The 26,532-nt window shown below is 42.3% G+C and overlaps 1 protein-coding gene across 1 annotated transcript in view; it reads left to right on the top strand.

Moving 5' to 3' along the window:
• LOC124263005 (parathyroid hormone/parathyroid hormone-related peptide receptor-like) overlaps nucleotides 1–26,532 on the top strand; it is a 196,355-nt gene that overhangs the window by 129,875 nt on the left and 39,948 nt on the right. The window contains exon 3 of the mRNA XM_046697620.1: nucleotides 17,879–17,975. Coding sequence (XP_046553576.1) covers nucleotides 17,879–17,975 — 97 coding nt within the window. The remainder of the gene's footprint in view (nucleotides 1–17,878; nucleotides 17,976–26,532) is intronic.

Here is a 26,532-nt window from a genome sequence, read left to right as displayed (position 1 = left end):
CTTGGGCTCGAGACTATTATTATTCATGTCACGCACGCTTCGAATCCTGTTTTTAAGATGTGTGTAGTTATTTTCTTTCGAGTGCTCATTTTGACCACTTAAAATTGCCAAAATAGGTCTGAATACATCGTTTTCAGTGACTTTTTCAAAAGAAATTTAGAATTTGCTTCGCTTCCCTGAACCCCACGCCAGGTTCCATCCTGGGACCCAGGGCCTAGATTTTCGAAGCTCTCTTAGTGCTAAGATAGTCGTAAGTTAATGTTAATGCATGGTACATACGACTATCGTAACGCTAAGAGAGCTTCGAAAATCTAGGCCCAGGTATCTCAGACATTTTTCTCTCTTGGGCTGGAAGCTCTGCGGTTCAAACTATTATCAAACCTATCCTCCCATGTGCGAGGGGGCTCTCCACATCGCTACCAATGTGACGAACGCGTCTCGGGTATTTACGTACTGCTAGTATTCCTAACGTTTGATTAACAGGAACTTTCAAGTATGCGCCATAAAACATATCTCTGTGGTACGTTGTATATTAGTTTTCATGCGAAGCTGAGCGGAATGTTTGGAACCAGATGTAGATAGCTCATACAGAAGATAAAAAATAACCTAATAGTTATCCACTGGAATCTTTAGTGGGGCAGGTAAAATGATCCTTGTCTTGCGTAAACGTAGGAAGAATTATGGCGTTATGAGGGGATGCATGTGGTAATGTTTATATACCATGACAACGGGGCTTCATAAAAGAGAATTAAAGCCGGAAGCACACGTTTTAAGTATGCAAATATTAAGTTTGGTGTTTGAACACTTGCTTAATTGCCGCTCCAGGTTGTGTCGGAGTTGAAGTTTATCTGACGGGTCTCTTCTATTTCTCTTCAGTCTTCGTTTATTGCATGTCTGGTATATCCCCCATCGCGTTGATGGGATTCCACATCTATCACAGACAACGGGAGACATGGCAGGGGATGCCAAACTGTGCACAGAATCATTCTTGGTTGTTTGGTTTTTTACCTTTCTTATAAAACATTTGCATCTTTGTTTAACCTTAACCGAATTACCTGCAGAGCCGCAGTATTTGAAACTATGTATTTCGGCATATTTACTGACGTTTATGTTAATTTCGAGGTAGATAGATTATCCCAATGCGCGAATGGCTTCACCATTGCTATCATATATATAGATAAGTGTTTGTAATATAGCAGAGCCGGATCCAGGGATGGGGTTGGGAGAGGAGGGGCGTGGCATGCAATAAACTGGAGGTCACGTGGTTATCATGGTCTTCAAGAGGCGGTAGGGGGCGGGGATAGGTACGGGGTGGACCTTTGGATCCCTAAGTCAAAACATACTAGTATCTGATAATCGTCTTAGGTTATATTTGAACCTGTGAAGATCCGGGTTAGAATTGATCTTCAGCAGCACATGCTTTTCGAGAGAGGCGATTAACGGGATCGGGTTGTCAGGCTCGCTGACTTGGCTGACACATGCCCAAGTCTGTAGATCGATGTTCATCACTGGATTGTCTGGTCGAGACTCGATTATTTAGACACTGCCTTCATAAAGCTGGAATATTGCTGAGTGCGGTGATAAGCAACAAACAACCAACAGCAACAACAAAACAGCAACAACAAAAACAGCAACAACAAAAACAGCTAAACGTAACATACTTTCCTGACACTACATATCTCTTAAATCAAAATGTCAATTCCACGTACAATGTTTTCGCTAGCGGTATACTCAATAACCTTCATTAACCTCCTCATTTAAGTGTTTTCGTCAGATATCGAGACAGAATCGTGTGTTTCTCATCCAACCTTTCCACAGGGTGTTTATCTTGTACAAGCAGGAGTATTAGTTAACTTACCTTGTCTTCGTGGTGTCTTGTTAGAAAAGACAAATGTTCACAGCCCCAACACTTAATGAGGAAGTTGCAAAACAAAGGCGTCTGGCGAGAGTGACTATACCGATATCATTGTGTGTTTGGAATACGTTTCAGAATAGGGGCGGTCGGTGGGTTTGTAGTTAGCACGTTAGCTTTCACGCAAACTTGAATATATATAACTGTAGGAATAATGCTAGACTTTGTTCAGTCAGTCAGTCCCCCACCCACCCAGCAAAGCTGATGACTTCTTTTATGGAGGGTACGATTCATTCATTCATTCATTCATTCATTCATTTTTTCATTCCCCTAACTACCCAACAAAGCTGATGACTTCCTTTATGGGGAGTATCCACCATAGATTGACACACTACATTCCACATGCGAATGCTATCGTTGGTCTCCTCCCTCCTCCCCTCCCCTACCACTTCAGTCACTCGTAGTTATATCTAGACAAGTATCCACATCTTACATACATCCGTATCTCACGACTGAAGCAGGAAAACAAACAAATCATAGCACATCTTTCCGATCATACGGTTTTCTCAGAAGCGAAGATATAAGGTAGCATTAAATTTGAAAAACGGTGGTTCTATGATTCATGGCTTGAAGGAGTGTCGTAAATTATACATAATGCAGGGGCATCTAGCGGTAATCTTAATGTATGTTATTTTACACAATGAAGCTTTGCAAAGATATCAACCTTTAGTGTCTTATTTGCTTGTTCTTTATTCATCGTGTTCCGAGGGGGTTGTTCATCCAACATGTTCCAGACCGCTAGTTTGCCTGGACCGTACTCTATTTCTTACAGATCGTCATTATATATAGGTTAAATACTAAACTGCTGATTGCGGCGTTAAAAGACTTCACTCACATGTTTACCGTTGTCATGGTTATGGAATCCGTGTAGACATGTAGATAGTGCAACCGAGTGAGAGAGCAATATTCCAGCAATATGGCGACGGTCTGTAAATAATCGAGTCTGGACCAGACAATCCTGTGATCAACAGCATGAGCATAGATCTACGCAATATGTCAACCAAGTCAGCGAGCCTGACCACCTGATCCCGTTAGTCTCCTCTTACAAGCATGGGTTGCTGAAGATGAAGTCGGGTTTTCACGGTTCCTTGTGCGATTGAAGAAAACAGGCTACATATCGAACCTTAATTTCTTCCAGTGGCGGAGACCCAGGTTCAATTCCCCACGGGGGTTGAACGTGTGAAGTCCTTTTCTGCTGTCCCCCGCCATGATATTGCTGGAATATTGCTAAAAAGCGGCGTAAAATTAAACTTATTCATTTCTTTCACCCTTCAGTTCTTATCGCTATTTCCCCGATGCGACTAAAACTGTTTAAATCACTCACTATATTATGGATGGTGTTCACGAAATACAAAACAGTAATATTTGAACATACATCAACTTTTTCGAAAACTTAAAAAATTGGTTAATTTTCTCAACATATAAAATGTTGACATACGGAACCAAGTAAATATATAACTCCAACACCAGAAAATAACCAATCTCAATTTTCCACTGAAACAGATTCTATTGGTCGCGGAAGGTAAAATAGAAATGAAATTTAAAGAAAGTGATCTCCGAAAATCAATGATACCTGGTGTTAAAATGGGTAACATGTTCTGCTGTTCCAGTACCCACCCACTTACACATATTGCAAACCTGTTTTCAATTTGTGTTTGTTTCTGGAAGAGATATGATCCTTTCTATTTTAATTTATTTCTTTGAACAAATATGGCGTAATTTAAGAATATCATATTTGTATTTGACTTGGGACCTAGTGTTAAAAACTAAATAAACATTTTGAAAAGTTTTTGTAAGCTCCAGTTCACAAAGATAATTTTAAAAGAAATGAAAAGTATAGGCTTTGTCTCTTTGAGACGACTGAACGGAGACAGTGAATGTCATGTCTGAAAGATGACTGACAGAAAGTGTATACGTGAAGCGTTTTTCAGTGAAATTAGATACAAGATACGCTATTATTATGTCAAACGTTCATCGGGCATATATTCTTTATGGTTCTCTGGCAGACTAATCAGCGTTGTTTGTCGTAATACTTTGTTGTGCGTGTCTATAGTTAAATGTCATATTCATGCAATTGCCATACATGCAGTGCCCTTAGAAATAGTAGTCAACAAATCACAACTAGGATTATGGAATAGGTTTTGTTGGTTCGTTTGTTTTTTAATGCCCCACTCAGCAATATTCCAGCTGCATGGCGTTGGTCTGTAAATAATCGAGTCTGGACCACACAATCCAGTGATCAACAGCATGAGCATCGGCATGGGACCAAGTCTATTCATTTACTTTTTTTATACTTTTTAATTCGCCGGATATTATTTTGTATTCAGACTTATTTTAGTTGTCTTAGAAATTATTAAACTATATGAAATTTCAAATGAAATTGGCAGGATGTGTTTCGTAGCCGGTTTGTCATATATACCGAAGAGCGAAAGAAAGTATACATACATGTTTGTTGGTAGCTGAAAATGAGACAAACATGAAATGGTTATCCGACTATGGAAGTATCACTGGTATCACTGCTGATTTGATTTCATTTATGCAGTGTATCTGGGACTGCTTCTAGCCAAGTAACATCTGGATAATATTTGTATTGTTTTCGTCAAATCCATTTTCAAGTTACTCGTTGTTGATCCTGAGTATCAGTGTTTGTTCAACACATCCATACAGATCTAATGTCCACCCTTCAAAGCCACGAGCACCCCAAGTAGCGCAAACCCTAAAACTTAAAAGTGACTTTGACTCACGCTTTGAAAGGAAAACATCAAAACAAGTTATTTTCTGTATCATAAAATACTACTCGGCAAAAAACGTATAGGATCATAAAAAAAATTCTCCAAAAAGTAATACTTCATTCACAGTGAGTATTCAGAAAGAGAATGCTTAGGCAGGTGTAAAAGAAATCACATCTGAACGTCTCCTGAACGGCGCCACTAGCACGCGGATATGTAAAACATGTTTTCTTCCTGCAGCAAGGAGTGAGTGAGTTTAGTTTTACGCTGCTTTTAGCAAGATTCCAGCAATATCACGGCGGGGGACACCAGAAATGGGCTTCAAACATTGCACCCATGTGGGGAATCGAACCCGGGTCTTCGGCGTGACGAACCAACGCTTTAACCACCTGGCTACCCCACCGCCCCTCTGCAGCAAGGAATACAGATATTGTGTTGATGTGATAACCGATAGCTTGGGGACATACTTTATTAAAGCACAGATATCAAAGACTGACTGACTGACTGAGTTTAGTTTCACGTTGCTTTTAGCAATATTCCAGCAATATAACGGCTGGGGACACCAGAAATGGGCTTAACACATTGTGCCCATGTGGGGAATCGAACCTGGGTCTTCGGCGTGACGAGCCAACGCTTTAACCACTAGGCTACCCCACCGCCCCAGATATCAAAGAAATGCAACAATATACAGTGGAACAAAGAGATCGAGAAGTCGGTTTGGTTGTGGTAGGGTCACAGCAGATCGAAATTGCAAGACGATTTGGTTAGAGGCAGTCTTTTGCAACGATACAGACAGACCCTGGACAGACTGAACAGCACCAGACAACACCACGAGAAACCTGCCAGTTGCGAAACAGATTCGGTAACGTTACGGCAACGTCGGCTGCTGCAACAGCGTTGGAACATCGCACACGTCAACATACGTACTTCGCTGACACAAGAGGAAACAGCTTATGACCCTCTTCGGTGAATGACACTGGCCGCAACAATATCGTCTCCCGAGACTCTGATGGGTGACGTAAATTGGATGCTGACGGGAAATTGGAGCCGAGTCTCGTTTTGCAAGGAACGTCTTTACAACGACATCGTTACAACGTGTTTACAGAGAACGGGGAAATCTGAAGGCAGATCTGGTCATGTTGCAAGGAAACCTGAACGCTGTGTAAGAAGAGACCTCGACTATCTCACAGTCCCTGCACCACATTATTTCCCCTACTACCTAACCGTCCCTGCAATGCTAAAGCCCTAAATGAAGTCTAGATATCCTCAGATTCTGACTTTTCATCTGAATGGGAGTACTTTCAATTTAAATGGGTTAATTTGTTACTGTCAAAATTGTGTTTATTCATAAACTAAGCGTTCGTGTAGATTATTCATAAACTAAGCGTTCGTCTTGAAGAGACCAATTATGCTGCCCATCTTAAAAGTCAACAATGGTATAGTATTTCTGAGAGATATGCCAGGACCCATATTGCCCGACCGGCTCTGAATTTCCTCATCCAGCTTAAGGGGCGGTGGGGTAGCCTAGTGGTCAAAGCGTTGGCTCGTCACGCCGAAGACCCGGGTTCGAATCCCCACATGGGTACTATGTGTGAAGCCCATTTCTGGTGTCCCCCGCCGTGATGTTGCTGGAATATTGCTAAAAGCGGCGTAAACCAAACTCAGTCAGTCAGTCAGCTTAATGTCAATGTTCTGCCATGACCTGTGTAAAGCCTGTTTCTCGTGTCCGTTCGCCGGATATAAATCTGATGGAGCATCTGTGTGACCATCTTGACAGGAAGATAATGAGCAGTTAACAATCCTCAGTCAACAGAAAACAGCTGGAGCACAACCTGAGACGGACTGTCATACAGAGTGAATGAGTACGCCACAATACAGCAATATCCCAACGGGGCACACCTGAAGTCTGTCCCACAGTCCCTTAACCACATTATTTTCCCTAATGCCTAGCCCACCCTGCAATGCTAAAACCCTATATGAAACAAGTCTAGATTTCCTCAGGTTCAGAATCTCCCATCTCACTGGGGCTTCTTTTTTTTAAATGGGTTTATTTGTTACTATCAAAGTTATATGTTCAGAGACTAAGTGTAGTCTTAGTGTGTCCATGTGAGCAATCGAACCCAGGGCTTCGGCGTAACGAGCGAACGCGTTGACCACTAAGCTACCCCGTCACCCCTACGAATGTAAACGGATTACAATGACGTCTTTGGACGTCTAACGTCATATCTGCGACGACGTATGACGTCGTGTATTGACGCACGTGGAGGTCATACAATGAAATTGTAAACAGTGAGCCTGAAGATGTTCCATAACAGTTCAGACAACTGGAAATTCGTGCTCCACCATGTTTTAGATTGCGACCCATCGCCCTTGTCGTCGTTATTTCATTCAAGATGTGGCTGCAGCAGCAGCAGCCACTTTTATCATTACATTAAAGGGCGGTGGGGTAGCCTTGTGGTTAAAGCGTTCGCTCGTCACGCCGAAGACCTGGGTTCGATTCCCCACATGGGTGCAATGTGTAAAGCCTGTTTCTGGTGTCCACTGCGTGATATTGCTGGACTATTGCTTCAAGCGGCCTAATACTATACTCACTCACTGGATTAAATTGGACACAAAATGTTACATTCTTTCTTTTTAATTTCTTGTCAAACCGAACCTATACTTTCTTTGATGGGACCTTTGAGAAACGTATTCAAATGTTCATGACTCTAAAATTCAGTTTTGATGCATTAAACTGTATTTTAAGGTATAAGCTGAAACGTCGTCATGATTTGAAATCAGTGAAACAGTGTGCGCTCGAATTTCCATTCTCTACTCCATTGGGAGTATACAATCATTGTTTGAAGGCTAACAGTCATATTATCATTTCATCCTACCAGCTTTTGATAGCTATATAGCTGCTATCAAGGCTACATTTCCTTAACCAACCGCCTCCGTGGTGTAGTGGTCGCGGGTTAGACGTTAAAATATGGTACTTGTTGGTCCCTGCCTGGCGCTCGGCATTAATGGGTACGACAAGGACTGGTCGGCTCGGAGTCAGTATAATGTGTCTGAGTGGGGTATTCATGCTTCACTGCGGCATGGTATGTCAGCGGGCTAGCACTATAAAGCCAGCTTAAGTCTGGGCTAGTACAAGCAGCCGCACATACACATACACACGCATGCACGTCGTCATATGAGCGAAATATACTGAAGCACGACGTTAAACCCAATTTCACCTCACCTCACATTTCCTTATCTCCCTTGTCCCACACCTGTTGAATATTTGTGTTACGTTTGATCAAAACAAATGTTAAAATAGATACAGGCACGTGTAATCTAGAATTACCAACACACTTTTAGACGAGAGATATGTATCTTATGACTATATACATGTATCTAAAGGAAAGCCATGGTTACACATATACTTGGATTGTACCGAAAGTACCCAGATGAATCGATGGAAACAGTTTCCGGAATAGGGTTTGTTGGTTTGGTTTGTTATTTAACGCCGCTCTCAGCAATATTCCAGGTATATTGCGGCGGTCTGTAAATAATCGAGTCTGGACCAGACAATCCAGTGATGAACATCAGAAGCACTTTTCTACACAACTGGGACACGATAACATGTTTCAACCAAGTCAGTGAGCCTGACCACCCGATCCCGATAGTCGCCTTTTACGACAAGCATGGGTTACTGATGACCAGTTCTAATCCGGATCTTCACGGTACATATCTTTAGGAAGGTCATGGTTACAGCAAGTCACGATATTTGGAATTAGGGTTGTACCAAAAGTACCCAGATGAATCGATGGAAACAGTTTCTGGCATGCAGTCACAGAGGAATACCCGGACTGATGCTTAGTATATGAATGTATAACAGTTACTATATTTTCCAACTCCAGTTTTCCTGAACCTGAGGAAAAATCTAAAATTGTGTCATTTTCAGCTTTCGCATTTCAGAAAAGCCTGCTTGACAGTTAGACCAATACTTAGTCTCTGTATATTTAGCCTCTTAATATATCTATACATGCGACCGCCTCCGTGGTGTAGTGGTTAGAGCGTCCGCCCGGAGAGCGGAAGGTCGCGGATTCGATCCCCGACCGCGTCATACCAAAAGACGTTAAAATATGGTACTTGTTGGTCCCTGTCTGGCGCTCGGCATTAAATGGTACAATAAGGACTGGTCGGCTCGGAGTCAGTATAATGTGTCTGAGTGGGGTATTCATGCTTCACTGCGGCATGGTATCTCAGTGGGCTAGCACTATAAAACCAGCTTAAGTCTGGGCAAGTACAAGCAGCCGCACATACACATACACACGCATGCACGTCGTCATATGAGCGAAATATTCTCAAGCACGACGTTAAACCCAATTTCGCCTCACCTCACCTCTATACATGCGATAGAAACAAATCAATCCTATAAACATTGAAAAGGACCCCTAGTGAGATAGGAGATTCAGAACCTGAGGAAATCTAGAATTGCTTCATTAAGGGCGTTAGCCTTGAGTGAGGGCTATATAATGAGGTAATGGGACTGTGAGACAGGCTAAGATGGGCGACACCAGAGGAAATCTAGACTTAAGGGCCGTAGCATTGCAAGAAACGGTTGGGCTGAATGGAAAAAGGGCAGTGAGGCAGACTAGTCTAAGGGGTAAATAATGTGGTTCGGGGGCTGTACGATTGAAAAAGTACCCTAAGGATCTCAATAATGTATTTTAACCTTGAAGAAAAACGTTCTTCTCACATGTCGGCCAGCTTAAATAATTGTCTGGGGATATGCTTATACTCTTGGTCCAGAATTCCCCTATCGGTTTTGTCTGTACCGAGATAACTGCCCAGGAGGTGTGTTGTGTGCAGTAACCAGTTCCACTTTTTATTTGCGCAGTATGCTATGCGCACTAGCAGACAACTGTAAACAGGAGTCGAGTTTAAGAATTTCGTACCTCCACCGTTGAAGAGTTCGATCTTAGTTAAGATCGCGATCTTAAATGCATGTCGTCTTACAATCGCACTAAGATCGTCTTTGTGCAAGTGGATTAGGACAATTGTATGGTGATTGCAATGTTGATTGGGGGGGGGTTTGTAAGATCGATTGTAACTATGCAAGTCGGCCCAGGTCTACTCTGTCCTCAGAAACCAGTATAGTGGTTTTCGGCATTGGCCTGAAAACAAAGGAATTATTCTCACATGAGAAACGGTTAAAAAACACCGAATAATCTAATTTTTCATAAGTTCGAATAGATAACAAGGTAATTATTGTGCCGATTTTAATTCGGTTTTGTGATACTGTAGAATCCGCATTTCCAAGGCTTCACATACATCAATAGCAGATGGTTTGATTTCCCACAGGAGTCACCGTAGTCACTTGTCTCCAATGCATTATGGTCGGAAATTATATTTGAGCACAATTTGGACGTGCAGGGCTTATTAAGCTGATGTGACTCCCCATCGGCTAATTAATATTTGTAACAAGTTGCAAGTATTGTGACAGTTTGAGGGCTTTTCCGGCAAACTTTCTGTACGAGTGTTATAGACCCTGACAGCTTCTTCCACATGACTGGCAGAAGTCATTGATAACATGTGTCCAGTCTGAGTGGCACGGCCTTGCTGACTGTGATTGAACGAACGCCCTGTAACAGACGCCCCCGGATTAACGCTGAGATGATGTTGGATGAGTGTAGGTGATTTGTAGGATCTGTTGTCTTACACCTCCGCGGGACTGATAGTAATTACTGCCGATCTGATATTCAGTGAGGGAGGTTGATCAATAGTCTGTATCGCAGACCAGAGAAAATAAATTAAAAAGGAGTCCAACTCAAGTCTAGAATGAGTTGGCTGGGTCAAACTGCCTTAGTCGAACACTCAGGGTCTGAATATATGTAATTTTGACGGAAACAAATAATTCCTTTTAAATTGAAAAAGAGACCCAATGGGGTGGGAGATTCAGACCTAAACCTTAGGAAATCTAGACTTAGGGATTTAGCACTGCGGAAAGGGCCGCGGTTCAGGGACTGTGAGAAAATCTGAGAGTGTCCCAGCTCTAGGCCAGAAACGAAGGCTTGTCCTGGGCTCCATTTGGATTTGTTCAGATCATTATTTGTATACTCTGTATTAAAGATGACATTTTTTTTTATGACGAAGACATGACTAGTTGCCCTGATGGGGATTGGTAGACTAACTCCCAGTTCGTTAACATATAATTCCATTTAAATTGAGAAGAACCCCTGTGAGCTGGGATATTCAGATCCTGATATATCAGATACGTAAAAGTGTTGGTCATGCAGATACTTGCAGTTGCCCGAATGGGGCTATGCAGTGTTGGTCATGCAGATACTTGCAGTTGCCCGAATGGGGCTATGCAGTGTTGGTCTTGCAGATACTTGCAGTTGCCCGAATGGGGCTATGCAGTGTGCAGATTGCAGTTGCCCGAATGGGGATATGCAGTGTTGGTCTTGCAGATACTTGCAGTTGCCCGAATGGGGCTATGAATTGATGGTGGTGCAATATTTGCAGCTGCCCGAATGAGGCTATGAAGCGTTGTTGTTGCAATATTTGCAGTTGCCTGAATGAGGATGGATGTTGTTGTTGTTGCAGATACTTGCAGTTCCTTGAATTGGGCTATGAAGTGTTGGTGTTGCAATATTGCAGTTGCCCGAATGGGGATAGTGTTGATGCACAAGGCATCTCGAACTGTATAAATGGGATATGTAGTGATAGTATGATTCAACCACACACAATCAGACTGGACACACCATTGTGACCATCCGATACTCATTAGTCAACCCAATAACAATACATGAATGTGTGACACTGGACGCCTCTTTTGGAGCATGGAATCAACTAGGCGTGAAATACAGAGCCTGGTAGTATAACACCCTGTCGCACCCAGGTAACAGGTAAACCAGCAGTGGATTAAAGGTAATCCTGGCCTCCATGATGCACGTAAAATGTTGCTCACGAAGACAATATCCGCTAATCATCCCCACACAGTTAAGGTATGTGCAAGGATGAATATTTTATACTGTCACTGGGCGACAAAGGAATTAGTGCTGACTGCACAATGTGGCACGGTGATCTGTCTCACGTAAACTATAAAGTGCACTAGAAGTCCCTAAGAAAGGTAGTTTGAGTGATTTGTTTCCTTTTATGACATGTTGAATTAATGGCATTGTCCTTAACAGAGACCATATCAGTACATGGTTTTGTACCTAAGAAAAATGCAATTATGCTTCCTAGTACAACATTGCCTCTATTTGTAATGGCTGCCAGTGTTTTCCACACATCACAGCTAACCCAGTTTTACAAACAACAAGAAGATGTATATTTCCGCATCAAATCATATCTTCAGCTTTGGAGACAAATGAGACTAAGTTTTCAAAAACTAATGACATGAGATGACTATTATTATTGTTGCTGCCATTTGTATTTGTTATTGTTATTATTCACACTACAGAACAGTAGCATTGTTCTCAAATATCAATGAGATTATCATCAATAAAACGTGACCAAAACTATTCTGTTTGACATATCTCACGCGTATAGTAAACGCACACTCACGTGCACGCGCATGGAGTCATGCCACACACAACGCACGCGCACACTTGTACATTAAAACCAAAATTGTTTTCACTAAACGTTCTGTGACCATAAAACGAGGAAATGTTTACTTAGCTTGGGGGGGGTATTTTGTTTGTAAAACCTACAATCTCAGTAATTCCGAACAAGTGGAATTAGCACCAAGTTGACAGCACCGCAGGCATCTCTTATCAGCAGGGCTTTGACCCTTGGCCAGGAAACTAGTCATACCATAAAACTTGCTTGCCCATATGGCGATAGCTCGGGTACAAGTAGACTAACGCTTAGTCTCTGGTTACAGTGGAAGCTGTCAAAACCGGCAGCTGTCCAATCCGGCAAGTTGTCAACACCGGCATAAAATCTCAGTCCTGTCCGTGGCTAGTACATTTATCATCATTTATAAGATCTGCAATCCGGCAGCTGTCAATTATGGCTCTTGGCATGAAATCAGCCGCCTGAATATGTGTTTATATAATAATCAGCGCTCTCTATTCCGGCGCATGGCGAGGAGTCGGCCGGATGTGTATTGTCACCAAATAACCATTCGCTGAAACTACACGGTTGCCGACAAAGATACTTTAATCTTAGTTCAGTATGGGTATACCTGTACATGTAATTAGTGAAAATTGTCACTCATTAGGGATGTTAAATAAGTGAATGTGAGCTGAAATCTTTGTCTATTATTGTAAATGTGTGCAGTAACTGAGAGAACCATGTGATACAGCAATGTATATGAGAGTGACAAAACTGATTCAGTTCTAGTCGTAGGTAACTGTGTCAGCTCTACAATCCGGCACGCTGTCTAAACCGGATTGTTTCTTCAGTCCCGACGAGTGCCGGTTTAGAGAGCTTCCACTGTATATATACTGACTGACTGACTGAGTTTGGTTTTACGCCGCTTTTAGCAATTTTCCAGCAATATCACGGCGGGGGACACCAGAAATGGGCTTCACACATTGTACCCATGTGGGGATTCGAACCCGGGTTTTCGGCGTGACGAGCCAACGCTTTAACCACTAGGCTACCCCACCGCCCCACTGTATATATAATTTTGATAGTAACGAATAAACCCATTTATACTGAAAAGGAGATCCAATGAGATGGGAATTTCAGAGATGGGAATCTAGACTTGCTTCATTTATGGATTTAGTATTGCAAGGAGGGCTGGGCAGTAGGGAACATAATGCTGTACAGGGACTGTGAGACATGGGTACAGGCAACGCATGTCGAGCTTGCAAAGAGCGCAAGTGAATACTACCAGGTCGAACACATTTCGACGGTCGTAGAGGTGAGGATAAATCGGGTTTATGGTCGTGTTTAGCGTTATTGGGCTTTCAAGCTGATCTGCATGCATGTGTGTGGGGGCTGTTTGTTTAAGTACGGACTAACGCCGATTTTACTGCTGGGGCACTTTGATACATTTGACATGGACACTCTACCTCGACACGCAAAACTCGAGCTGAATAGTTCGTGTTTTATGGCCTTGATGTTGATCGTCAGGCAGGGTAATAAAAAGTACCATCTTTTAACGTCGTTTGGTATTACGCGACCAGAGGTCGACCCACCGACCTCCTATGGTGTCCACAGCATCACAGAGGCGATCCACGGGTCGTATACTTCATGAAAATATGACGTCATTCTAACAGCATTAGTCTCCCTTCAATTCAGGATATATATGAATAAGAGACTCCTAAGTAGGGATCTTGAGACTAAGAGTATAAGTATGTTGACATTTATATAAGCTTGCTAAAGTGTTCGCAGAACGTTTTTCTCCAAGGTTCAAATATATTTTTGAGATCCTTGGGGTATTTGACACAGTACAATATGATATAGAATAACGTTTAGTCTCTGACAATGTATAATTTTGGTAGAAATATAGCCTCCACTTGAAAGGAAAAGGGGCGCTAAAGACTTCGGGGATTTAGAACGTGAAACTGTTTGAAATATAGGCATGCTTCATTTAGGTATTTTGGATAAGAGAAAGTGCTGAGAGGAAGGGAAAATAATATGTTTTAGGGAGTATGAAACATAGTAAATATGATATAACGGAATGAGTTGTTGTTGATGTTTTGCATAACATTGTGAATAGATTGATGCTCATGATGTCAATCACTGGATTGTCTGGTCCAGACTCGCTCATTTACAGACCGCCATCATATAGCAAAGATATTGCTGAGTGCGGCGTTAAACAACAAACCTAACATTCTGCGTAGATCGATGCTCATGATGTGAATCACTGGATTGTCTGGTCCAGACTTGCTCATTTAAAGACGCCATCATATAGCAGAACTATTGCTGAGTGCGCCTTTAAACAACAAACGTAACATTCTGCACAGGGACAGGAAAATAGTGCAGTAGATTCACATCATGGGGATGCAGTTCCTGGCTTGTAACGGAAACACAAAGATGATGAATGGGTATTGTTGATGTTGAGAAGATCTGCTGCTGTATCCTTCAACATTCCATGGTTGTTGTCAAACACATGATCTTGAATGTTGTTGTTGGGGAGGAAGTAGATGTGTTGATTGCAGGTAGCATACCAGCAGAGTTCACCGTTAGATGTGCACAGACGCTCTCGATAAACTGTTTCGTGTTTGTTGGTGCTTGGCGTCGCGTTTGGGGAAACAAAAACTGTGTGTTTTGTTTTCATATCGTGATTTCATCGATGGTCTTTCTTTCAAGGTTGAGTGGTGAAAGGGCTGAAGGAAATGGCTGAAACGATTTGTAATTGAAAAGGGATGTTGATTAGATTCGCTGCTGTGTTTCGAGGTATGCAGTTTCCGGGTTGTCACCCATGTGATCTGAAAAGGAACGTGGACAGGAATCTTTGCAATATCAGCTGCTGTGCATGCATGTGTTTCTTTCCCACGTGTCATTCACGTACTGCCTCAGAACTAAGCACACTATAGTTCTAATCCTTGGGTTAGAAATTTTTGTATGTACACGTTTTAATGTTTTCTGCCTTTGTCATTGATCGCACAAATCACTCGATATACACACGCCAGTTTGAATGACAGTCGTGTCATTTGAAATAGACGTGTATATTGCTGTCTATCAGAAGTTGGTACCCTTTTTAACTGCATTTACAGAATATTTGTAACTTTCATTGTTTTGTTCTTACGATGTGAACTCGTTCGTAAGATGGCCATTGTGCGCGTCCGAGATTAAACTTGAATCAACAAGCTCTTGACGGGAGATCTATATTCGTCACGTAATATGGACATGGTATTCTAAGTGGGTCAATGAATATCCCGACACTGAGCAAATTCTGAATAATAGTTTTGTATTTCGAAGATCGTGAACAAGTCATAAGCTGGCACTGTGCCGTATGTACGTCTTTCCCCAAAGCTATTGTGTTCTTCTCCTTCATGCTTGATCTGCTCCTTGAGTGTCATCGCGCATGCGTATGGTATTACGTTACACGAGTGCTTGAACCAGTCCAGATAACGTGCATACATGACTGGGCTCATTCTACATGCTAATCAGCTGAGTGACAACAAGACGCGACGTGGGATGTGTATTTCAATCAGCGGGACACAGATCAGTCACGTGTCGTTATGGACCTTCCTAATACAACCTTTACTGCGAAGTTATATGTGATCGCTGATACGTAAACCTTTCAAACGTTGGAAGTAAACAATATTAAGTCATATACATGTTTATGTCCGTTGGAATAATTGCAACTGTTGTTTACTAACGCTGATCATAAAACGACACCTGGGATATTTCACGCAGGTACTTACACGTATGTTCGCCTACCGAGATTGCTGTCTGCCATACAGATCTGTGTTATAGATAGCGGTGTGTATTTCACGATACATATCAGTAACTATGTGGATACATTTAACCGTTACGTGTTGTTGACAACATCTCGTCTTTCATTGTGGAGTTCAAGGAGTTTCCTCGTCCTGCTAAAGACAAAGGTCTGATTCTGTTCACTGATATACTAACTGGAGCTTACCTCTTCTTTGATCGTGTTAAACAATCTGGCGTTCTATCGAATTCGTTTGAGGATTGGACCTTTACTTTTTGGCTCTGTTGGTTATGAATCCAAACGATCTCCAACGATACGTTTTGTGTGACTTTAACGTGTTTTACTTAATTAACTACGATATATTGACGTAACTGAACCATATATCAACAGCAGTACCAGCTGGCTTCATTAACTTGTATATGAAGACTTTTTTGGATATGTCAGTAAAGTTTTAACCGTGTACCATATGTGACTCCCACAATCAATTTAATATACCCAAACACGTGTACGTGAATCCAGCGTTTAGACGTTAACGTCGATCATCATCATCATCATCATCATCATCATCATCATATCATCATCATCATTGACCTTGAAGTGGATTTACTCTTCACTACAATCGAAACATGTTATGGTAAATGCTTGACGGTAACTTTAACTATGTTCCTGAAACAGTGAGTTCAAAGGACAAAGCCCACTGACCCGTAGCACTACTCCACAGCCCCCCACCGGCAAATTAGCGCTTGGGACGCCGGCAACTAGGTACAGATGGGATTTCATACCGGAGAGCCACGCATGTCGGTTATATAGACAGTAGGCAGAAGTAACAGAAAATAGGACTTGTGCTTGTTCCAAAGAACATTGACTCGGATTCATTGCGGAGTTGTGCTGTGTGTGTTCCAGATGACTTGAGGCAATCAGTTTACCGTTAACAACATACTATTGTGTAGATTGTGGTAAAAACAGATAGTGGCTTGTCATACTGAGACATTCAGTAAGTCGACCGTGCTACCTACACGGGCTGTATGTGTGCTCTGGGTGTTGTTTCTTATAGTTAATGTATTCTTGTTGTGCCTACATTCTTGTGAATCCAGACATTTAAGGAGATTGTTTTCCACGTGATTTTTGTCGTCTTGTCGTGAAAAGGTGGAAAAGAAGATATCTTTCAGTTTCAGCTGTTTTCCGAGACAACGTATTACGTGACACAACGTCTTGTCGAGGAAGTCGCAATGATGAATATACCTTACTTTTTGCTGTCTTAAAGTTAACTTCAGCAGACCGACCGTGAGAGTGTTATCTTCAGTTATGCTTCAGTTATACTGTCCGAACCTATGTTTCCTCGTGTTTTACGTGGAATCCTCGCCTGTGTTTCCTCGAGGGGATCTACTCCACGTATAGGGATCCGTACCTGAGTTTCTGCGAGTTTTACTTCACATTAGGGATCCGTACCTGTGTTTCCTCGAGTTTTTTCCACGAATAGGGTACGTCACTTGAAGGATCAATGTTTGTGTGTTTCGTCAAACAGTACTTCGCCAATAGGATCCATGCGTGTGTTTTACCAAACAATACGTCACCTATAGAGTCCATGCGTGTTTCCTCAAACCACTCTTCGCTTATAGGATCAAGTCGTGAGTTTTACCAAACAATACGTCGCCTATAGGATCCACACTTGTGTTTTAGTGAACAACACGTCACCTTTTGGACCCACAAGTGTTTCCGCAAACTATACATCACCTATTGTTCAATACCTGTGTTTCCCCGAACAATACGTCAACTACAGAATCCAACTATGGTGTACTGAATAAATGTGATGCTGTATATTTGTACCGTGTCCTCGCCATCAGCCTTGAGTGCAGTGCGTTAGCTGAGCGTATCTTCACTATGGTGTATCTGAATGAAACAACCCATCCTCATCTTCCTCACCAGATCACGTTGCTGGAGAGGTTCAAGCAGGAGCAGGTGCTCAAGAAGGCCTTTCTCCAGTGTCAACAGCGCCATAACTCTACACTCGAGACTCTGACAGGTAGGCCGTTGTTTATTTTGTGTATTTTATTTATTTATTACGGAAAGTATAAAGGTAAATATGATGTCCAGGATGAATGATGGATGTTACTGTTTAAACGTCGATGAAGAGAGGTAGGCATGATGTGTATTCCTATACTAGCGCACCCACACCACCAGAGCCCCATCCAGACTTCCACACCCTCATTAACATCGGCACGTCCACATCCTCACCCACACCATCATCCACACAATTCCACACCATCATCCACACCCACACCATCACCTTCACACACCCATCCACAATCACAACTCGACACACCCATCCACGCCTCCAAGCCCACATCCACACCAACTCGCCCATTCCCTCATCCACACCCATAATTACACAGAACACCTCCACCCCTTATCCACATACACATCAACACCTTCACACCCTCATCCAATCCCACACCCAGATCTCTTCACCCTATTTCATTCCTAAAGATCAACGAGAAAAGTCAACCAATTTATAACGAGCACTATCTGTTCACCAGATGATAACAGTTATCCACACACACATCAACACCTCCACACTCTCATCCACACCCACGCTCACACCCACACCTCCACGCCCATACTCAAACCTTCACGTCCACCCCTCATCCACACCCTCACCCAACCACACCCACGCATCCACCTCTCATCCACCTACACGAAAACCCCAGATAACAGTCAATGATGTCAGCGCGATGAATTTGCCCGATTCTGAAGTGCGTACGGACTCGTAACCTTACGGGGCCTTGCAGCTCCATGCGTAAGGAGCGGAAATGCTACTGAACAGTTGAATTACATTTAATCTGAACTCTGTCTTTTCAAATCGACAGCAACGGAGGTACCATTGGTTAATTATTTCCGACAATTGCCCTGCTTCCGCTTCTTTGCCTTTAGGATATTGCTGAAACCGTGAATGACGTGCCCATGAGTATGTTCGAATTGGACGTTCCCGCTACACTCCTATTCAAAAGAAACACCCCCTCTATGTCCTTTTCCCAACTCTGGTTGTGATTTGCAGAGATTTGTCGTGGGTCTGTAAAGAGGTTTGTCACGATCATTTACAATTCGGAGAATGATTGTTCTGGCTGATGATAAACCAATAAAGTGTATCTACGAATATACCCGATATGGGGAACATTTGTTTTGGGGATCACTGTAGTGAGCTGCTTGGTTGTAGCACTAGTTAACATATTCCTACTGAAAGTTAATTGGTTCAAAACTGTGTTCCACTGGATATATTGCTTGTGTGAGATCAAATTATATCTTGTAGGAGATATCGTTTTGATAGTAGATTTTGTACAATGCCCTCACGTCAGGAGGTGGAAGATGACGTCATACCAAAGGACGTTAATATATGGTACTTGTTGTTCCCTGCCTGGCGCACGGCATCAATGGGTAAAAAAAGGTCTGGTCGGCTCAGAGTAATTATAATGTGTCTAAGTTGGGTATTCATGCTTAACTGCGGCATGGTATCTCAGTGAGCTAGCACTATAAAAAATAGATTATGTCTGGGCTAGTATAAGCAGCCACACATACGCACGCATGCACGTCGTCATATGAGCGAAATATTCTTAAGTACAAACCCGATTTTACCTCACTTCTGATATCAAATATATCAACATTCGTTGATAATGTGAAAATATCCTCGACAAGCTTCGGATATCAACTCTATCAACTCGTGTCGGTATCAGTAGACATTCGGGTGAGATTCCTATATAAACACTGTGCGTGTGTCTTTGTGGAACACTAAAACGCACACCACCCCAATTGGCCCTGTTCCACAAGGCGATCGAAAGGCTACGGTGATCGTGACTGTTTTATTTTAACAAACACCTACCGGTGTTCTAGAGCTACGATCGCTTTGTGGATCCGAGCCCAGGTCACTCTGACATACGACATTCGTATTGTGAAAGCTCCGTCTGTACTCTTCAGGGGAACCCGTGAAGATCCGGATTGGAATTGATCTTCAGTAACCCATGCTTGTCGTAAGAGACGACTAACAGGATCGGGTGGTAAGGCTTGCTGACTTGGTTGACACATGTCATCGTATCCCAATTGCGTAGATAGATGCTCATGCTGTTGATCACTTGATTTTCTGATCCAGACTCGATTATTTACAGACCGCCGCCATATAGTTGGAATATTGCTGAGTGCGGTTTAAAAAACCAACCATTTAATCTTCAGTGGGGATTACAATAGCGGCACAGTTTTTCAGCTGTCTGCTTTTACTGAAAATTTCTTTTTCCACAACTAATGGAGTATGCTTTTTTGGTCAGAATGTTATTTAAAATTGACAATAGTGGGTGTGAAAATTGCCAACGTGTCAATTTCACTCTTGAAACAGGCAACTCTGATCCACAAGCTTGTAAGGTTCAAGTGATGTCGGATTTGACAGAGAACCAATTTGGCATTTGAAATTCTTATCCGGACATCTGGGAATATAAACTGCGGAATTGGAACTCTGGTGCCCACAGCTAAGTCAGTATTTTGGAATTGGTCTGTCAGAGGCCACCATGTAGGCTTCCCATCTGAATTATTTTGCATCTGCGTCTATGGCTCGATGCGGATTGTAATCAGAAACTTACTTCCGGGTTGACATTGTAAAAACACCTACGACAAGTTTGAGTGACTGTGTTTTTCTTCTCCGTTCAACGGAAATAGCAACATTTATTCAGCTTTGCCGTTATGTCAGTTTGCGTATCATACTTGTTGGGGTTTAGCGAGTATTTCTTACTAACGGGCGTGTATAAAACCTCTTGCTGGTCGAAGGAATTGAGTGAGAAACTAGGACTGGTTTGAATAATTACATGGCACATACCTTTGAATATTAACGTCAATTTGATGAAAGGTAAATGGCGCAAAGCTCTAAATATTAACGTCATTTTGATAACAGGTAAAACAGGCACATACCTCCAGGTATTAATGTCAATAATGTTAATAAGAATAATGACACTTCCCCCTAAATATTACATCGCCTCCGTGGTGTAGTGGTTAGAGCGTCCGCCCGGAGAGCGGCAGGTCGCGGGTTCGATCCCCGACCGCGTCATACCAAAAGACGTTAAAATATGGTACTTGTTGGTCCCTGCCTGGCGCTCGGCATTAATGGGTACAACAACGACTGGTCGGCTCGGAGTCAGTATAATGTGTGTGGTATTCATGCTTCACTGCGGCATGGTATCTCAGTGGGCTAGCACTATAAAACCAGCTTAAGTCTGGGCCGCACATACACATACACACGTCGTCACATAAGCGAAATATTATCAAGCACGACGTAAAACCCACTTTCACCTCACCTCACCTAAATATTAAAGTCAATTAAAGCCATTCTAATTGCTAGTAAATGATTAACTGAGACTAAATATTCAAGTCACATCAAGACTCTGTACACGGCTACTAAAATACTCCGTATAATGGTGTAAAACATATCTTGAACATATTGACATTTGGATTGTCCTGTGTATTAATTTTTCTGAATTTCAACTATAGGTTTGGATACGAGATATTTATGATACTGGGTTTGTCCCAACGCGGCTTTTCCGGTAGAGACATCCCATGTTCTGAGTGACTCACAGGTCTGTTTGCTAGTGTATTTCAAACTAACTTCCTTGAAGATTAGTAGATTAGATTACACCGAGGGAGTGAGTGTGGCCATGCCTATGACATGTACATGACAAAGGCGGAGGACAAACGTCTATACTACGTACGTGACATAGTGAATGAGTTTAGTTTTAAGCCGCACTCAGCAATATTACAGCTATATGGCGGCGGTCTGTAAATAATCGAGTCTGGACCAGACAATCCAGTGATCAACAGCATGAGCATCGATCTGCGCAATTGGGAACCGATGACATGTGTCAACCAAGTCAGCGAGCCTGACCACCCGATCCCGTTAGTCGCCTCTTACGACATGCATGGGTTACTGAAGATCAATATTCTAACCCGGACTTTCACGGGTAACGTACGTGACATAATCCGACTGGTAGCCATGAGCCCCGAAGTAACATTACACCTCTGGGTGGTGTATTTATCAATTGTCTTCACTGTCGGCTGTATTTATTGAGGTATAAACATTAAAAAGCTAATTTTCACATAAATAATGTCATAGATTATGTATTTTTGAGACTCGATATCCTTTTCACAAAAAAGCGAAATCGTTCAGCGCGCAAACAGATTGCCAGTCCTGCCCATACTATTTTCACTCAGACGGGAAAAAAAATGCAAAAACTCCCATATTTTGCCTATACAAGCCTTAATCATTTGCAAACAGTTCATTTTTCTTACACCACGTGACTATTCATCCCAAGGGAAGGGCGCTGGGGTAGCATAGTGGATAAAGCGTCCGCTCGTCACGCCGAAGAACTGGGTTCGATTTCCCACATGGGTACAATGTGTGAAGCCCATTTCTGGTGCCCCTTGAGGCTCGTCAGCCCATTTTTCTTGCCCTCATTTTCTAACCTAACTGAGCTCGTCCTGCACATAATGACCAGTCGGCCAATCAGTGCACAGTTCGCGTGCACGCCTTACCTCGTGGGGTCAGAAGACGAATGTCCTTTGTCTGTCTTAAAGACACCACTAACAAGCAGTCACATTGACAATAGCATTTGGATGAGTGCACATATAGCCTCTCTCAAAGGCTGTAACGATTTCTAAGCCCATTGGTATAGTAATTCTATCCTTTACAGAGGCAAATCAAAGGACGCCAGTCTGTTAGAGGGACAATGTGTTCTTTTTATGCTTCTTTGAAATTACCATTTAAACTATTAATTATTATCTTAGAGATTTGTGCATTTCTAACTTAACGACTGTTGAAACTTGTATGAGGCATTGGGGGCGGTGGGGTAGCCTAGTGGTTAAAGCGTTGGCTCGTCACGCAGAAGACCCGGGTTCGATTCCCCACATGGGCACAATGTGTTAAGCCAATTTCTGGTGTCCCCCGCCGTGAAATTGCTGGAATATTGCTAAAAGCGGCGTAAAACTAAACTCAGTCAGTCAGTCAGTGTATGAGGCATTCATTACCTCAGGTACCAATAATTTTTACATTTGCAACCTCGAGACAAAGAACTCGCTTCCAAATTAATATAAGAGGTGTCTTATCCACAGTTATGCCATCTCACATGTGTAAAACACAGTGGGTGCATCCCCTAAACATTAACAGCTGATAAAGTTTGAAGAAGTAAACAGTAACAATACTTAATTATCTATAATCTCTTTCGTTGCCAGCTTTTATCGATACGTTTGTTTTCCGTTTTGAGTAATTCTTAGTCATTACAACAAACTAGTCTGTCGCCGCACCGTTATTCAAGCTAATATAAATAGTTGTAAATAATTGAGTCCTGACCAGACAATCCAGTGATCAACTACAGCAACTAAACGACAAGAATATGAATAATGAGTCGTAGCGTTAGTGTATTGAATATTAATGTTAATAATCTGATTAACACCCCTCTAAAAGCCATGCGATAATAGAAACAAACGCAATAACCGATATTTTTACTCAATTATTCTTTTTCAGCATCAACAATTATAGCAGGGTTGTGTTAAGTAGATTGGCACGTTTTTCTGAAAACTGAATATTGGACGACATCGACACGAACAGCTTTTTACACTGGTATTTCTATTATTTATTCATTATTTAACCACATAATTTGACAAATGATTGGCTGTTGTCCATAACTGTGGTGAAAGTAACCCCCACCCCGCCGTCATCTGTATTCCAGAGTTATGTTCATTAGTCCATGAGTGAGTGAGTTAGATCGCCGCTTTACTGCAGAGTGCAACAGTTTGCGCACCTTTTCGTGCACACCTATCATGAATATTCAATAATGGTTAACAAACGTGAGTGAGTTTAGTTTGACGCCGCTTTTAGCAATATTCCAGCAATATCACGGCGGGGGACACCAGAAATGGGCTTCCCGGTTCACAAAAAGCATGCTTATGGCAAAGTTGGCATCAATGAATAAACCCTTTTTATTTGGCAGAAATTTGTGTGATTGTGGAGACGGCTTTGTCGCTTTTTTCTAAGGATGTGATCATGGCTTTGACAGATTTATGTAGTCCATATGGACAATTGAACAATCTTCACCTTGTCCCAACCTGTCAACGTTCGATGAAGCTACTATTCAATATCTCACTCACTAATGCAAGACACATCCATTACACATCTCTGAGTCCATGACACAAGATATGTGATCCATTATACATATCGTATTCGCACCGAACTCTCCCCGTTGCCACATTCACAGAACGTTACTCTCCCCGTTGCCACATTCACAGAACGTTACTCTCCCCGTTGCCACATTCACAGAACGTTACTCTCCCCGTTGCCACATTCACAGAACGTTAGGTATCCCTGTTTTGGGGTCAGTTTTGTGTCTCTGAGTTGGGCATCCCTGTTTTGGGGTCAGTATAGAGTCTCCGAGCTGAGTATCCCCATTTTGGGGTCAGTGTAAAGGTTTCGAGCTAGGCCTCCCTGTTTTTGGTTCAGGATAGAGCCTCTCTGTTGAGTATCCCTGTTTTGGGGTCAGTGTAGAGGATTAGAGCTAGGCATCCCTGTTTTTGGGTCAGTATAGAGCCTCTCTGTTGAGTATCCCTGTTTTGGGGTCAGTGTAGAGGATTAGAGCTAGGCTTCCCTGTTTTGGGGTCAGTATAGAGCCTCTGTTGAGTATCCCTGTTTTGGGGTCAGTGTAGAGGATTAAAGCTAGGCATCCCTGTTTTGGGGTCAGTGTAGAGGATTCGAGCTAGGCATCCCTGTTTTGGGGTCAGTTTAGTGTATCTGAGTTGGCTATCCCTGTTTCCGGGCCGCACCTCGGAGTTGGGTATCCCCGTTTCGTGGTCATAGAATCTCCAAGCTGGGAATCCTTGTTTTGGGTCAGTATATAATCTCTCAGTTATGTATCCCTGTCAAACTGCAGCAGACTCGATACCACTTTCCTCACCAAACCATTCACACCAGCAAACAATATTAGCACCCAGTAGCTTCAGGCATGGCTTAAGTTGTGGTCACTTGTATTCTCAATACTAGCCATTATCAACAAAGCACCACAACCTCACCGCTTCTGTACACTGCAGCCTCCCTGCTTGTCTGGTAGGGATCAGACTAATGGCGCATATATAAATAGATCCATTACTTACATACACGATAAAAGCTCTGAGACGAAAAAGGTTCACTATGTACAGTTCCCGAGTAGGTTGTCCACCACAGTTAACATTGATGATGTACTGTGTCATGGAAAGATGCCTTGTAGTATGTGGGGATAAACTCAGTAGATGTTTCAATGAGGGAATAAACAGTGGTTGTAGCCTGGGAGTTGCATGATGTGTCTGGACAAGGTGTCTAAACTATAGTCCGTTTGGCTCAAAACCGGACCGATGAATTGCAATCTAACTCGAAAACTACTAAACATATAATACTCAATGAAACACAGATCATAATCAAAACATCAGACCAACTCTGTGACTTTTTTGCAGAATTTATGTCCTAAAATTAAAAAAGTTGTTTAACAAACTATCATTAAAAGTTTGACACAGTTCACTATTTGTTACGAGGGAGGACTGCAAAGAGAGAAAGAGCCAGGTGTACGCGGAGCACGTGCACAAGTGCCGACAAAGGTATTGAATCATTTACCTGTGCTGTGCTTTCTCCATCCTTTCCTCCCTTTGCACCCCTCCCACGTAACAAACAGTGAACTGTGAAAATTTTAATGATAGTTTGTTAAACAACTTTTTTATTTTTAGGACATAAATTCTGCATAAGATACCCATTTTAAACTGCGAGATAGCATCAAAACTCATTGGGCTTGTAGTTAGCCTTGCTCCAAGGCTGTACTGAAAATTAAGCTCATGGATGTATAGTAATTCTATCCTTTAAAGAGGCAAGTCTAGATAAGTGAAATGATGCCAGTCTGTTAGAGGTATATTATGTTTTTTTAGAAATTATCATTTAAACTATTCGTATTACCTTAGAAACTTGTGCAAGTCTAGGCTTTCAGTATAAACCGACATTAGACCGGACTATAGAATCGGTCATACTCACAGAAGAATGCACGTAACTTTTAAAGTATTTTTTAATGGACGTCAAACCTGATTTCAATTTCCCTCACCAAGAATACTAGTAGTGCCCACGTGAGTAAAAATATTTCTGAAACTTTACGTGAAATATAAAAGAAAACTGTGCTTAATTCATTTTAACGATGCTCATGCTGTTGATCACTGGATTGTCTGATCCAGACTCGATTATTTACAGACCGCCGCCATACAGCTGGAATATTGCTGAGTGCGGCGCAAAACTAAACTCACTCACTCTCCCAAGCAATTGGTCGTTTTTCAGTGCGACTTTGGCATAACAGATGTTTTGGCGCTTTGACAAGGTGTTTAACAAAATTTAGCAGTCCCAAGCTTTACACGGTGTCAACGAGGTAAACCGTTTCGCTGACGTTTACACAAGGGGCTGTATCGAACGTCATCGTATGTCTCGTCGGCACTTCCTGGGAGTGCTGTAAGCTCATTATCCTAGTTCTACGGCTGTATCGACAGAACTTCAACTG

The sequence above is a fragment of the Haliotis rubra genome, unplaced genomic scaffold (assembly GCF_003918875.1).
Source record: "Haliotis rubra isolate DU_JTF1 unplaced genomic scaffold, ASM391887v1 Scf864, whole genome shotgun sequence".
Classification (NCBI taxonomy): Eukaryota; Metazoa; Mollusca; class Gastropoda; order Lepetellida; family Haliotidae; genus Haliotis; species Haliotis rubra.
Note: the sequence above shows the minus strand (reverse complement) of the source record. Positions and strands in the feature narration are given on the sequence as shown.